The following is a 14066-nucleotide window of genomic DNA, read 5'->3' on the forward strand; positions in this document are numbered from 1 at the left end:
TCATCTCTGCGTTGTCCGTGACTCCCGCGTCAACAGTACAGCAGTGCAAGCTCATACAGAAAATCTCCCCATCACCTGTGCAGCTACAGATTTAGGACTGGAAATACTACAGTAATAATCCTGACCTGGAGACTCAGTAATAGGGTGAAATTCATGAAGTTGTGGAAAGAGACAGCTTTCCCTCTACAAACTTATGTGAGATATATCTCATCTATATTTCCACCTATTTTCCTTTCTCTTCTTATGAACTCTGTGAAATAACTGACAACTACTTCTAGGACCCAGCTGTTTGTTATTAAATCCAGCCATCATGAAAAGAAATTGACTTGGCTATGAAAGGGCGTAGAGAAAAGATCTAGCTCCTCTAAAAAGTTCATTTGCAGTGACAACTACCAAGCAAACATTAGAGACAACACAAAAAAGTGAATTTATGTTAGCAAAAGCAGAGTAGCAATGAAAGTGTTTCTTTATAGGTGATTGCTTAAATTTCTCGTAACAGACAATGAATATAGGTGTCTGAGCTGAGGATTTTCATACACTAAGTCTGAAGAAGAAATAGCACACTGGAAAGTGAAATGGGGATAAGAAATCCTTCAAAGAGAGACAGTTGCTGCAGTATCTTGAAACCTTCAAGCTCAAGGTCTTGAAGAACAGACACAGTTTTCCAAAGAGTAGTCCCTGAGCTTTGTCACAGAGGAGGTAATGAAACAAGTGCTATTTCTGCAACATTTACTTCCTCTAAGAAAAATTTCTCACAACTGATCCTCAGAAATTAATGTTTTAAACTTCTCCCTTTTCTCTAGAAGGACCTTCTCTATGAAATCAGTTTATTTATTAATTTTAGAATCTGTGTCATAATTTGATATTCTGAGGTATGGTCTTTCTGAAGAATAACTTTAATGATCAAATTTGCTATGATTAAATCTCTTTCACTGCAACTGCTACTACTGATGATGAACTAGTTAAAAAATAATTTTTTTCTTAGGATAACACCTAGCATTCTTGTCTTTGCAACCCAAATATTTTACTTATTTGTTTATTAGAAGAACCACCATGAAACCCTGGTAGCCTTTACTCAGAGGGAGCACCAGCCATCCTGAGAAAGTGTTTACTAGTTCACGGGTTGGATTCTGAACTACCTCTTGTAATTTCTGAAACAAATAAGTAATCCTCTTCTGCGAGTTCTGATACACCTCTATATGGTGCCATTTGAACACATTATTTTAGTGACAGTAATAAGACAGTTCTAAAAGCTGAGATTCTCTTTCTTAATAATCTTAGATATTTCTGACCATGCAGGTTTGTGAACAAATAAAGGGTTTCCACCTACAAGAAGAGCAAGGCAGAGGAAGATACATCTTGGTCAGGAAACATTACGCAATGGTCTTGAAAGCAGGGAAAACCAGAGGAGGTCTGATGGGCAGTCTAGTGATCTCTTCTGCCTCCAGCACACAAGGGCAGAGACACCAGGTGCTGCTCCGGTTTCTGCCTCCTGTATCTCACATATCTCTCAAGGCTCCCTCTGACTTGTATATTCCTCTAATGGCCAGCTAACAATGAATCTCTACACAGGAATAAGATGGAGAAATTAAGGTTTGTGGATAATACTCTGGGGAGCAATCAGCTAGAGCTACAAGTAGTTCATTGTAAGTAGGGACAGACTGACTGCCAATGCCTTGGTTTGTCATCTGTGCCAAAACTTGTCAGCTGTGCCGAGATTTTGTCAGCTGTTCATAGACAAAAAAGCAGAAGCATGATCCAGCCCAATATATTTGTGACCGTTAACTGCATGGAAATTCCAAAATATCCTGTCTGATTGAATTCAAGATGTCACCTCACTTAAAGTTTTGTAAAATTCCAGAAAGGAAGACCTCATCTAAAATGAGTTTGAAAAGTGCCAACACATTGTACATCAATATTTAAGCTAATACCAGGCTTCTTCAGTGTCAATATACTGACAGATTTTACAAGGCTGGATGCATGACCCGAATTTTAAATGTAGTGTTTGCTTTTTTTGTATGTATCATTCTACCAGAAAACAGTACAATCTTGATTTTGTTTCAGAACTGAAACACAGCAATTGTCCTATAATCAACAACCCTGAGGCAGCTGCTTCCTTTGAAACAGATTTACCCACCATTAATTCATGGCTTTACACATTCTAGAATACAAACAACTCTGAAGGGAAGCTACCCTCTGCATTCTATAATCCCCATATATACTTCACAACAGCAACACATACTTGATGCACTGCCATCTTGTTGAATTTGCAGACTCAGACCGCAACATACCATCAAGTGAGATGTTAACTCCATGCTATTAATTATGGCATTGCTGATTGATAAACATCCTGGTAATACACCTGAAAAGAGGTACTAAAGTTACTTGACTTAGTCCAAATATCCCATTCACTTGAAACGGTGTTAAAGAAGACGCAGCGCTGAATACGCACTACTACAGTAATCCTTCAGTTATTTAAGTAATTTGGACACCCTTGGAGATTGTGGCAAAAATATAATTAAGTGCTTACAGAATCTTCAGCTATAACAAATGTATCAATTCCAAGTGCACAATTTGTGGGATAAGTCAGGGCTTGGGTATTTCCCAAACACAAAAATTTGTGGTTTAGCAGCAGTAAAAGAAGTGAATTTAGATTATAAAACATTATAATCCTATATTATGCTTAAAAAAAAAAAACAACAAACAAACCAAAACCACCAACCAAATTCTTCTTCAGTTTGCAAAAGCAATAAACACTGTGATGATCATTCTAGTAGGACTGAAAAGCGCACAAAGAGTATAGCAGACTAGAATATTATCTTATTCTGATTTTTCTTCTTCGGAAATTCCATGCACATTTTCCAAATTTTCTGTTTTTAGACAGTCTGAACAGTTAAACAATGAGATGTATAATGCCAGACTAGCATTAACTTAAGGTTTCTTTGCTGTACATTAAAGCATACGATGAGAGAAGAACAACTACAGAGAAACAATCCTCAGAGGAAGTAACTAGTCATATAATTATATTGTTCTCCTGAGCAACTTCTCAAATTACAAACATGAGAAAAAAGTATTGCAGGAGAATGGTTGGTATCTTTGGCTATAGAACAATGACAACAAGAGCAAAGACTTCATTAAGGTTGTATTAACCAGCAGAGTACAGTGGGTACATGTCAAGATCAAAAACCTGTCACTCCATTTTTGACAGTATTTTCCATGTTAGTTGGATCAAAGTTAGCTTGATGAATTACAGAATACTTAAATCACAAGGCTGTATCTTGTGTAAACTTGCAGAATATTTTCATGCAAGTTAGCCAATATAAATGTAAGAAGTGACAGAGAGTGTTGTGTCTTTTGTAAAACCCAGATCTTGGAAGTAAGCAATTCTACAAGAACCAAGTCTTGCTTTTTTTTTATTGAAAACACATTTTTAATGTTGTTGTGGATAAAATCATAGAACCATAAATGAGCAATACATTAAAGACCTGAAGACCAGAAAGCAAACAAAAAAAAGACCAAGATCTAGCTCTAAATAAAATGCTAAGATAATTACTGCTGGTTCATTTATGATTTCATACATTCCCAGCTAATGATACAGGCACAGTCTGATCCAAATTGAGTAAAGTGTCCTATGCAACCTACCTTCCATCCCACCAGCAGACTGCTGCCGCTGCCACTACCACTGGCATCTTTTCCAGCTACAGCCGTTTCTTTTTTCCTCAACTAGCTACCATAAACTAATTCCTTCAAAGTACCACTGCATATGTTTTTATGCCAACTGAATTTCTTTCTCTTCCAAACATGGCATTTTATCTTTTAAATTTCGACATTACTTAATTATCAGCACAAAATAAGCTAGCTCAACACCAAAATTCAAACCTGGCACATGATCAATGAAAATACCATGGTAGATTTTTCAACCATTTTCGTAGATTCCGTTGCCTACATTGATGTCTGTCTATTATTCAGTAGCATACATTCTGTGTGGATCAAGAGATTTAAATTTATAAATTTTCACCAAAATCGTGTTGCTCAAACTTTAACACAATTTCAATTAAAGCCACTAGAAAGCCTTGGACATATTTAATGATTTAGTATTTGTCACATATTTTCTCACAGAGGTTTTTGAAACTTCTTTCAAAAAAAGCAACTGTAATAAAATATAAGAGACAGCAGCAAAGGAACTGCCATAAATTAGTCACTTGCTACTTAATAAATAAAAATATGGGAAGGATCAGAACAATTCCTAGTAAATATTGTGTCATAATAGCTAGGATATTACAGTCATAATATACATGCTTCAGATAACAGAAGAACCTACCGAACACCTGTACAATTTATCAAAAAATCAGTGGAGTATATCATCACTTCCTATGGGACCCAACATTTTAAACGTGTTTCAGCACCCCCAAACTTAGCAGCAGTAGCAGAAGATTTAAGTGCTGCACTGTAAGTGTATCTAGAAAAAGAGGGAGATTTAGAAGCAGCGTGTGATTGTTTTACCAAAGAAACTTAGGAACTTCCCTGCTCTCCTCAGTTTCTTTTGCCCAGGATTCAAACAATTCTGACCTTCCTATTCTCAATCTTCTTAAAACTTGATTCCGTTCTAAGCCAGAGGAATATCAAGACATAGCAAAAAGAAGTTAAGGATGGTCCAATATCTGCAACTCAGTATCCCCTGAACTCAAGTTAGCCTCAGCAGAAAAGCTAAGCTTTATACTCCTACTATATGGCTATGTTACATTTCTAGATCATTAAATTTATGTTCTTTCTATAAACTTTTTTGTTTACAGAAAAATACCTCCCCCTTTCAGTTAATCTGAATCAGAGCTACATACATTTTTTACATTTCTTTGTGATGAAATTACTGCAGCAATCCAAAATTTGTTAAAAAATTGGACCTATTTATCTGCTTTATAGATAAATACATTCTAAATCTCTCTCAAAGACTGTACTTTTCTGGCATAAATTCGATATCGTAATTACCATACAGAAAGGATCATTTCTATTCATACAAAAACATTTAAAGAGGATATTTGATGTACACCAGATTATTGGTTCTTTAATCCACAAAACATTTCACTTATTATTTCAGATGAGAGCTTTTGAAAGGACAGCCTCAATTCTCTCAGCTGTGTAAACAGTAACTGACTATTTAACCCCAGATTGCCAGGCAGTGCATCAACTACTCTCTGCTCTGCACAAAACACAACCAACTCTAATGGTAAAGGCAACTGCAGGATCTATAGATTACAAAACACATTATAGTTACTTATTTTATACCCAAAAGAAGAAATTCAGAAACACACGTCATTACCTACATAAAACATCTAGCTGTTGATCAATCTCTTGAAGCTTAGACCAGTACCCGCTTGCAAGCTTTCGGCATTCATTGATAAGGAAGGTCTTCAAATCAGGGTAGGGGCATTCCAAAGACAGTAGTGCTGAAGGAACTTCAAGGAAAAGTCCATTTTTCTCTTCAAAAGAATGTGCTAATGCCTGTGATGAAAAATGCTACTCAGCAGACTATTCTGCATTTTATTTTCTCCCTCAAAAAACTGCTAACTTACAAGGAAAAGCTTACTTTTGTTTTATAGTCTTCTATCTCTCTTTCCAAAGCCAAACTTTCAAGGAAAAGGAATTCCAAAATTGCTTTCTGTTGCTTCTTCACAAATTTGATCTATTTCATGAAATAAGTTACTGTTACTTCTTCATCTGGTTTTAATATGAAATCTCTTATTTTGAAACAAAAAGCCTGATTTCCAGTACTACAATGCGATGCTCTTACAGATTTTAGTGAAGCAGACTTATACTATGGCAGGTAAAGAGGTTATGGGATACTCTGAATATGAGTTATAATTTCAAAGTAGTACATAAAAATAAATGAAAATGCTAAAAATACAGTGATAATAAATTATAAAAATAAAGTTAAAATACCAACCTGTTGTAACATCTCAACTGGATTGATCTTAGATTTCAGACAAGATTCTTCTGAGAGGTAACACTGCATTTCATTCAGCCATAATTTCAAATTCTCTTTTAGTTGCCAGATAGGAGCTATAGTATTTGTTTGGTATGTATCCCGCTCCTCTGATAGTTTATGCTCTATATCCAAATAAAACATAAAGCTTTCTCAAACACACAAGATAATACACAGCACTGTGCTTTTTAAATCTAAACCTGTCAAGACAGGGATTTAAAACCTCAAATAATCAAGATAATTTTGATTCTAATAAATAATCAAGAAATAAATAAAAGGTTCTTACCCAAATCCTTCATATCCAGAAAAAAATTGTGCTTATGGCTTTCTTCATCAAGAAAAGCCTTTATTTCTGCTTCTGTTTTTTGCCTGGAAGGTATGAATATGAGTTTTACAGAAGTTTCAATTTCTTATTCATTATGCTTTCAAGAATGCTAAGCCTCAAATACTCTAATAATTAAGTAAAAAGGGGGATTCTTTGCCTGGGAAGGTATGAAGTGCAGAACTTGGACATTGTCCTGGTTGGTATGGAAGCCACACCCCTCCGAGCAACAAATGCTCTCATTGATCTGCTGTATGTATACACAAAACACAAGCTAATAGACAAGAACATTCATGTTCCCTGTTCTAAGCATGAACTCAATATGTACTTTTAGAGACGGACTCTGAAGGAATTAAGAAGCATCTGAAAACTTCTGATACTCCTACAAATGTTGATAGGACAACTAAACAGCTCAGATCATCATGGAGAGGTACATGTAGAATAACATCCACTCTATTTTCCCCTCCCTTTCTCAGTTCTCTTCATGTCTACAGGCCTCTTCCAATGTAGATGACAAACTCGCATGCTCTGCCCAAAAAATTATCTTCAGTTCAGATATTTTAATATTTTCCTCTTAATGTCCTTCGAATCAAGTATGCCACATCAGAATCTCTTTCTATGGAAGTATTTGTTTAATAATGGCTAATTATTCCTCAGCTTTTACCTGTTCTCACTCAGTCTTTTATGCTCTTGCCACCAAACTTGCCGATGCTGTTTCAGCAGCATTTGCTCTTTGTTATTTTTTGAAAATTGCTCTGTTTTTTTAATCTGCAGGAAAAATTAAAGCTTGTAAGTATCTGTTCAATAGCTTTATTAAATGCCTCCACATGGAAACTTTTAACTACAGAATGGTGAACCTACAAGTCTTTTTTCAAAACTTCTTTTTTCTAAAGAACAACAGGTTCAAATGTACCCAATTTTCACTGGAAAAAAAAAATCCATTTAAATCACGATTAAATGAGAGGAGAAGGTGGAAAAAAAAATGCAGTCCATTTTCTTCTTTCCTTTCTTTCCCTTTTTCCCCCTTTTCTTTCCCTTTTTTCCCCCCTTTCTTTCCCATCCCCATTACCCAGGAGGTGAATGGGGGAAAGATGTGCAGGAGAAAGAAAAATACACTTTCTTAAAGGTGGGAAGATGAAAAAGTAAAAGTATGTCTTTGGGGGAAAAAAAAAAACCAACAACGAAAAATTGGTTACTAAAACAGAGTGCTTTTTCAAAATCTGTCCAATTAAAAAACTCCCTGAGGGCTTCACAAAACATTGTTTCAAACTTCAGATAAAACAAAAAATACATGCTTTTGAGACAGATGGAGTTACTTCTTAAACTAGAAAAAAAACAGGCTGATGAAGTGGCAGCGAGGCGACTCTGGCCAACCAACAGTGAAGGAAAAAGGATCAGAAGCCTATGGCTGCCAAAAGCCCCTGAGACAAGTCAGTTTTCTGTCATCCTCCTACCATCACGACTGCCTTCTGGCCTCTTAATGGACACTCAGGACAAAGCAGCATTTCAGTTCAGAGCTGGCTCCTTTCCTGCTCCTTCTCTTTTTGCCACCTTGCCACCGTGTTCCTCCATTACACCTAACCTCATCCCTGAGCCAGCCAACTTCTGGTTGCAAACACCCTTGTGATTCCAGAGGCTCCCACAATTCACACACACCCTTTTTTTTTTTCCTTCCCTAGACCATACTTCATGCAGATAGATTATTCTACTGCAGAATGATAGCAAAACAAGGAGGAAAAAAAAAAAAAAAAAAGGAAAATCTTGTCCTAGCTCGTAACAGGAAAAAATGAATAAAGATGTCATTCCACATCTAATTCAGGAAAGAATTAATGTTTCAAGTAAAAAAATGGTGGTTTTCCACTTAGCTCAGGTAGAAGTAATCTGCTGTTTAAAATGCTTAGTCAACTTTCCTGCTTGGTGAAAGTTGGAAAGAACCACAGTTACCCTCTCTGCGTTCACATGCATAAAAACAGGGAGAGCAAACCCTCGACAAGCGTGTTCTCCCTGGGCAAGTGACACCAGCAGGCTTCTCAAGGAGAAAGTTCACTGAACTTTTCCTTGCAGGACTCATGCACAAGTAAGCAAGAATCCCATCACTTCTTGAATCAGGGCCCCTCATTCACCCACCAGCAAAGCAAAATCTTAACTTCAAAACAAAATACTTCAAATTCTGAAACTAGAAACATTTACACCTCTTGAATCCGAGTTTACTATATCTGGTTGAATATAAGTGTTTTCTATATAGTCACATGGAGAACCACAACTAGAATGTGGTTCTCTCTGTGAAGAATCATCATGCTTCTGCAGCAAGCCTGCTTTAGTGGGTATTACTTAGGTAAGAAGTTGCAATAGATGCTATGGAGACATGATGTGACTCTGAATGAGAAACAAGATGTTTATAGGAAGCTGCATATACGACTGTACTATAAGCAAGTTTTAAAGCACCCGTTTTATGCTTTCAATTGGTATGTTACAACGCTTCTGAATCAAAGATAATGTCTCATTTTTATTGCTTGCGTATTTTCATGTTACTTACAGCTTCTTCTTGATTACCATTAGGTGCTTAAAACCAGACTTCAGCAAACAGAATACTGTATTTGAAGTAATCTGAAAATAGATATATCTTCAAATCAATTCTAAAACTTAGGTGAAAAGTTGAACTAGTTCTGTAGATAAAGTTTAATACGATCTTGAAATGATTTTATAACACTTACAATGACATTATATGCCTAACTGCTGCAATATTAGCTTTTTTATGTATGTGTTGTATTTTTCTTTCTTAAATGGCTGGCAATTGATTTACAGTTTACTTCTTTGGTTCTAACTCACTGAAGGAGTAACTCAGCACTTTGAAATTTGGATAGCCTGAATCAGCAACTAAAAAGTAGTAGCTGGAACACATTCTATTCTCTATGGAGCTTTCAGCATATATATTTTACTACCTACTCAGTTGGAAAACACTTGAAAAGGTGAAATACCAAAAGACAGATGATGAAAAGTTAAAGCTTGAATGAATTCAGTAGAATTTTGTACTGCCAATACACGAAGAAATATCTGCCAGCACTTCTGACATATTTATACTCACATGCATTAAAGGAAGCAATACTATAAAGTGTGTATTTTTTTTCTGTCATTCACTGTCACACTTTTCTATTTTAAAGACAGAGAGAGGAGATGCATGAGCAACCCCCTTTTTTGTTGCAAGGCCTTCAGGATAGTAGTATAAACTAGTAAATTATGCTTGTTGGTACTGTATATATTCCATTCACTAGGATTTAAGAAAGAGCATCAGAACAACAACAGCAAAAAAAAAAAAGTATATGGTTATGTTGCTAACCAAAGTATTTCATTTAATTACTTCAGTAAAGAACTTCTAAATATGATTTAGACATGTAAGGACTTTTTTTTTTTTTATTTTAGAACTTCAGGATTCCTTATGTGGTTTTTTTTCCTTTATTATTCAGGGAGACACAGAAGAGATGTACAGTAATCATGAAGGTCACGTGCAGTATTCTAGTTAGCTGTGCCTGAGCTATATCTTAATCTTTCTAATTCTCTCTTTACATTTTCTCTAATATTTGGTTCTTGTTCTGCAAAGGTAGAACTCTGTCATAATGTTTGCCATATGCCTAACGTAAAGGATGAAGTGAGGCTGTCTGGAGAGCTACCAGTGTTCACCCTGTCCTCTCCCATATTTACAGATGGGTCCTACTTTTCATTTTCTTTCTTGTGTTTACAAATCCTTCTCTTCACCTCGTACTCTAACTTGCATGTCATTGAGGACTTTGGGTGTATCATTGCCAAAAGTGCTCCCAAAATCTTAATATACTAATTTGCTTTGCTATTTTCAACTCATACGGTACCACTCATTGTTGCATGGAATTATTAAATGCCTCTAAGATCAGAATTACAGAAAATAAGAATATGTGAAATTGCATTAGTGGATGGAGAAAATCTGGTACTGAAGTCTTCTTTCCAGTTTGACAGCCCTAACTTTTGCTGCTTCTCCAGTTCTGCTAGTGACCCTGCTTGGCCCACACATAATCATAATTCTTCATAAAAGTAGAGGTAAAGTTTTCATTAAACTTTACTAGTATTAAATAAGCTATGTTCTTACCACTTGGGCCATATAGCAGGTACTTATACCTTTCGATCTGTCTAGCTCTACAGTTACATTCTATAGCTATAAAACCCTTTCAATTTTCTTTCAAGATCTGCCTCAGCTTGACTTTTCAAAATCCTCACTTCACCTAATTTTGTTTCTTTCTGGATCAACTTCCCATTCCCATTTATTCCCATATTTCTTCATTACCCCCAGTATTTTGAGTAGCTCTCACAATGAGTCTGGATGATTTTCCTCAAAGCACTCAGATACAAATTTTTCCTGTCTTTGCAGTAAACCAAATCCACACATATTTTGCACCTTTCATTAAAAGAATTTCCACACTTTGCCACTAACATGTCCAAATCACAATAACACAGTGATAAACTCCCCATCTTTTGCCCCCTTTTGCTGAACACTGTTACAGCAATTTTTAATCCCTATTCATTCTCAGATTCCTTTGGGCAGTGAAAAGAAACATTATTTAATTTTAAAGTCACTCACATTACAAATAATATAAAAACCATACCTCTAATTGGATTTTTTCAGATGCCATTTTTTCTACTGCAGCAAGTTCATATAGATGTTTGTAGTCAACAGGTTTATACTTAGAGCTGAAAAAGCCATGTCTTATAGGAATCACCAGATTTTCTAGTTATCACATAAAACACAAGTCATTTCAAATTCTGGAGAAATATTTTAAGCATGAGTCATAGAATGAAAGCATTATAGATAGAACTGAGAAACAGTGTATTTTAAATATTAAAAGTTTTCATAACAAGGAGATTGTTAGTTGGTAAATAAGAATTTGAAACAAACATAAGCTAGTAGAAGCTACATAAAAAAAAAATTAACCATTTGTCTGCTCACAAAAAGTTTGAAAACATTTTTTAATATGTGAACCTAAAGAATAATTCACTTTAAACTATGCTTACTGAAATTTTAGTAATTTCTAATACAGAAATACGTAAATTTCAACACATGCATTCTTATTTCACAAACTGGAAAATTACCTCAATCATTATTATAATCTATAGATTGAGCAATAGGAATATATTTTTCCTAAAATTATATAAACTACCAATGATAGGTAAACAGAGTGAGTTGCAGTTACATTTTCCATTGAATATCCAGGCACTAGAAACAGCATAATTTTTCTATTAAATGTCTGTAGGCCCCCAGGAAAACAACATCCTTCCTCAAAGAGAAAGGCACTAAAAGGCAAGAAAAACATCACCCTTAGCTTCTGCTGCAAACAGAATGGATAATAACGTCCACTTTCTCCAGTCCTACCATCAGTATTTTAAAGACCGTGACAGACTGTTATCCAAAAAAACCCCACATGAAGCAGTTTCGCTGAAAAGGCATTTGACGTCAGTAAAGATTCAACCAAGTTGGTCTTTCACCACAATAAAGGTTATTTACAACGATCTCTTTAAGAAGCTTCTTTGAGGGATTGCCATATTTCCCAAACTTGAGTTACCTGAAGTTTACCATGGAGTCCTCATAGAATCATAGAATAGTTAGGGTTGGAAAGGACCTTAAGATCATCAAGTTCCAACCCCCCTGCCATGGGCAGGGACACTTCACACTAAACCATGTCACCCAAGGCTCTGTCCAACCTGGCCTTGAACACCACCAGGGATGGAGCATTCACAACCTCCCTGGGCAACCCATTCCAGTGCCTCACCACCCTTACAGTAAAGAACTTCCTCCTTATATCCAATCTAAACTTCCCCTCTTTAAGTTTTAACTCGTTACCCGTTCTCCTATCACTACAGTCCCTAATGAAGAGTCCGTCCTCAGCATCCTTATAGGCCCCCTTCAGATACTGGAAGGCTGCTATGAGGTCTCCACGCAGCCTTCTCTTCTCCAGGCTGAACAGCCCCAACTTTCTTCTGTCTCCATACGGGAGGTGCTCCAGTCCCCTGATCATCCTCATGGCCCTCCTCTGGACTTGTTCCAACAGTTCCATGTCCTTTTTATGTTGAGGACACCAGAACTGCACACAATACTCCAAGTGAGGTCTCATGAGAGCAGAGTAGAGGGGCAGGATCACCTCCTTTGACCTGCTGGTCACGCTCCTTTTGATGCAGCCCAGGATACGGTTGGCTTTCTGGGCTGCGAGTGCACACACTGAACCTGGCTCATGTCCAGTTTCTCATCAACCAACACCCCCAAGTCCTTCTCCACAGGGCTGCTCTGAATCTCTTCTCTGCCTAACCTGTAGCTGTGCCTGGGATTGCTCTGACCCAGGTGTAGGACCTTGCACTTGGCATGGTTAAACTTCATAAGGTTGGCATCAGCCCACCTCACAAGTGTGTCGAGGTCTCTCTGGATGGCATCCCTTCCCTCTGGCGTATCAACCGAACCACACAGCTTGGTGTCATCGGCAAACTTGCTGAGGGCGCACTCAATCCCACTGTCCATGTCACTGACAAAGATGTTGAACAAGACTGGTCCCAACACTGATCCCTGAGGGACACCACATAAGCTCATCTGAGCTTACGTTCACATTCCTGAAATCCACTGCTTTCATTTCTCTCCCCTCTCACCAACTTCCTAAGAATGATAATTGCCACCACTTCATGGTCACTTTAATACAAAATCTCTTATGTATACACCTAACATTGGGCCAAGGACTGAGAAGACCATCAGCCATACCAGAATGAACACAGAAAACCAAGGCTGTAGATCCTGTCCAAATGAGATTTGGCAACAGAAAGAGAAAGCATACTCAAGGTAACCTCAGGTACATAGCTGCCTAATATTAATCAGATTTTTCTGGCTTACTAGCCTGCGGCAGACTCTCATCAAAGCAGAACTGTGTCCTTCTTTCCCTCTACTCATAATGTCTGGTTTCCACAGGCACTCCTTTTGCAGCTTCCACTCTCTGAGCTTGAAAGAGCACATCACCTACATAAAGAAAGGCTTCCTCCTCTCCTCCTGCTTGCCAAGCCTGCTTTCTTTGCCATTAATCTTCATAACATGTGAATTATTCCACCCAATCAGTATTATGCTAACCAGCATAATCTTGCATTATGACTGCCTTTTTATTCTCTATATACCTTACCCAAAAAAGTTCAATAGTTTGATCCACTAATTCTTTCATTTTATCCCTTCTCTGAGCTTAGTATGAATAACCTCACTTCAGTTTTCAGGCCTCTAGGTAGCTTTGCTTATCTGTAGGCTTTTATTGTCATCAATCCAAATCTAAAGTTCTCAATCCTAAACCATCCAAGATTTTATATGCAGATTCCTTTTTTTTCCTTTTCCTTCTTTTTGAGACTGCTTACAACATTGTCCAGCAAAGATCACAGAACATCATTCTGTGTTCAAAGAAGTAGAAGTTCTGTTGCCAAACCCTCTGAAAAGCCACTCTTCAGTTCTTTCTCCTAAGCCTATTACTCATTCGTTACTGCTCCCAAAGGCTTACAATCACTTCTAGTCTGCTAGGAATCACTTTGGGCAGTAACATCAATGTCCACATGCATGAGCAGCAGGGCATGGCCGGAGTTTCAGAGCAATGCCATTAACATTTTTATTTCAGGCTCCCTGCAGGCAAATGCCTGGGACCACCTAGGAGATAAGTTCACAGCTGATGCATCCTGTCATTCATTAGGAGAGAATCAGTAATTGTTAGTAGTATTACTAAATGACAT

The 14066-nt window shown here is 37.1% G+C and overlaps 1 protein-coding gene across 1 annotated transcript in view; it reads right to left on the minus strand.

The window, feature by feature from the left end:
• Positions 1-14066, minus strand: part of CCDC148 (coiled-coil domain containing 148) — a gene marked incomplete at both ends in the record, with an annotated part of 77021 nt that overhangs the window by 41482 nt on the left and 21473 nt on the right. The window contains 6 exons of the mRNA XM_080621997.1: positions 5318-5499; positions 5585-5680; positions 5942-6105; positions 6267-6349; positions 6967-7070; positions 10934-11055. Coding sequence (XP_080478123.1) covers positions 5318-5499; positions 5585-5680; positions 5942-6105; positions 6267-6349; positions 6967-7070; positions 10934-11055 — 751 coding nt within the window. The remainder of the gene's footprint in view (positions 1-5317; positions 5500-5584; positions 5681-5941; positions 6106-6266; positions 6350-6966; positions 7071-10933; positions 11056-14066) is intronic.

This window comes from Psittacula echo, assembly GCF_963264785.1.
Source record: "Psittacula echo genome assembly, chromosome: 6".
NCBI classification, from domain to species: Eukaryota; Metazoa; Chordata; class Aves; order Psittaciformes; family Psittacidae; genus Psittacula; species Psittacula echo.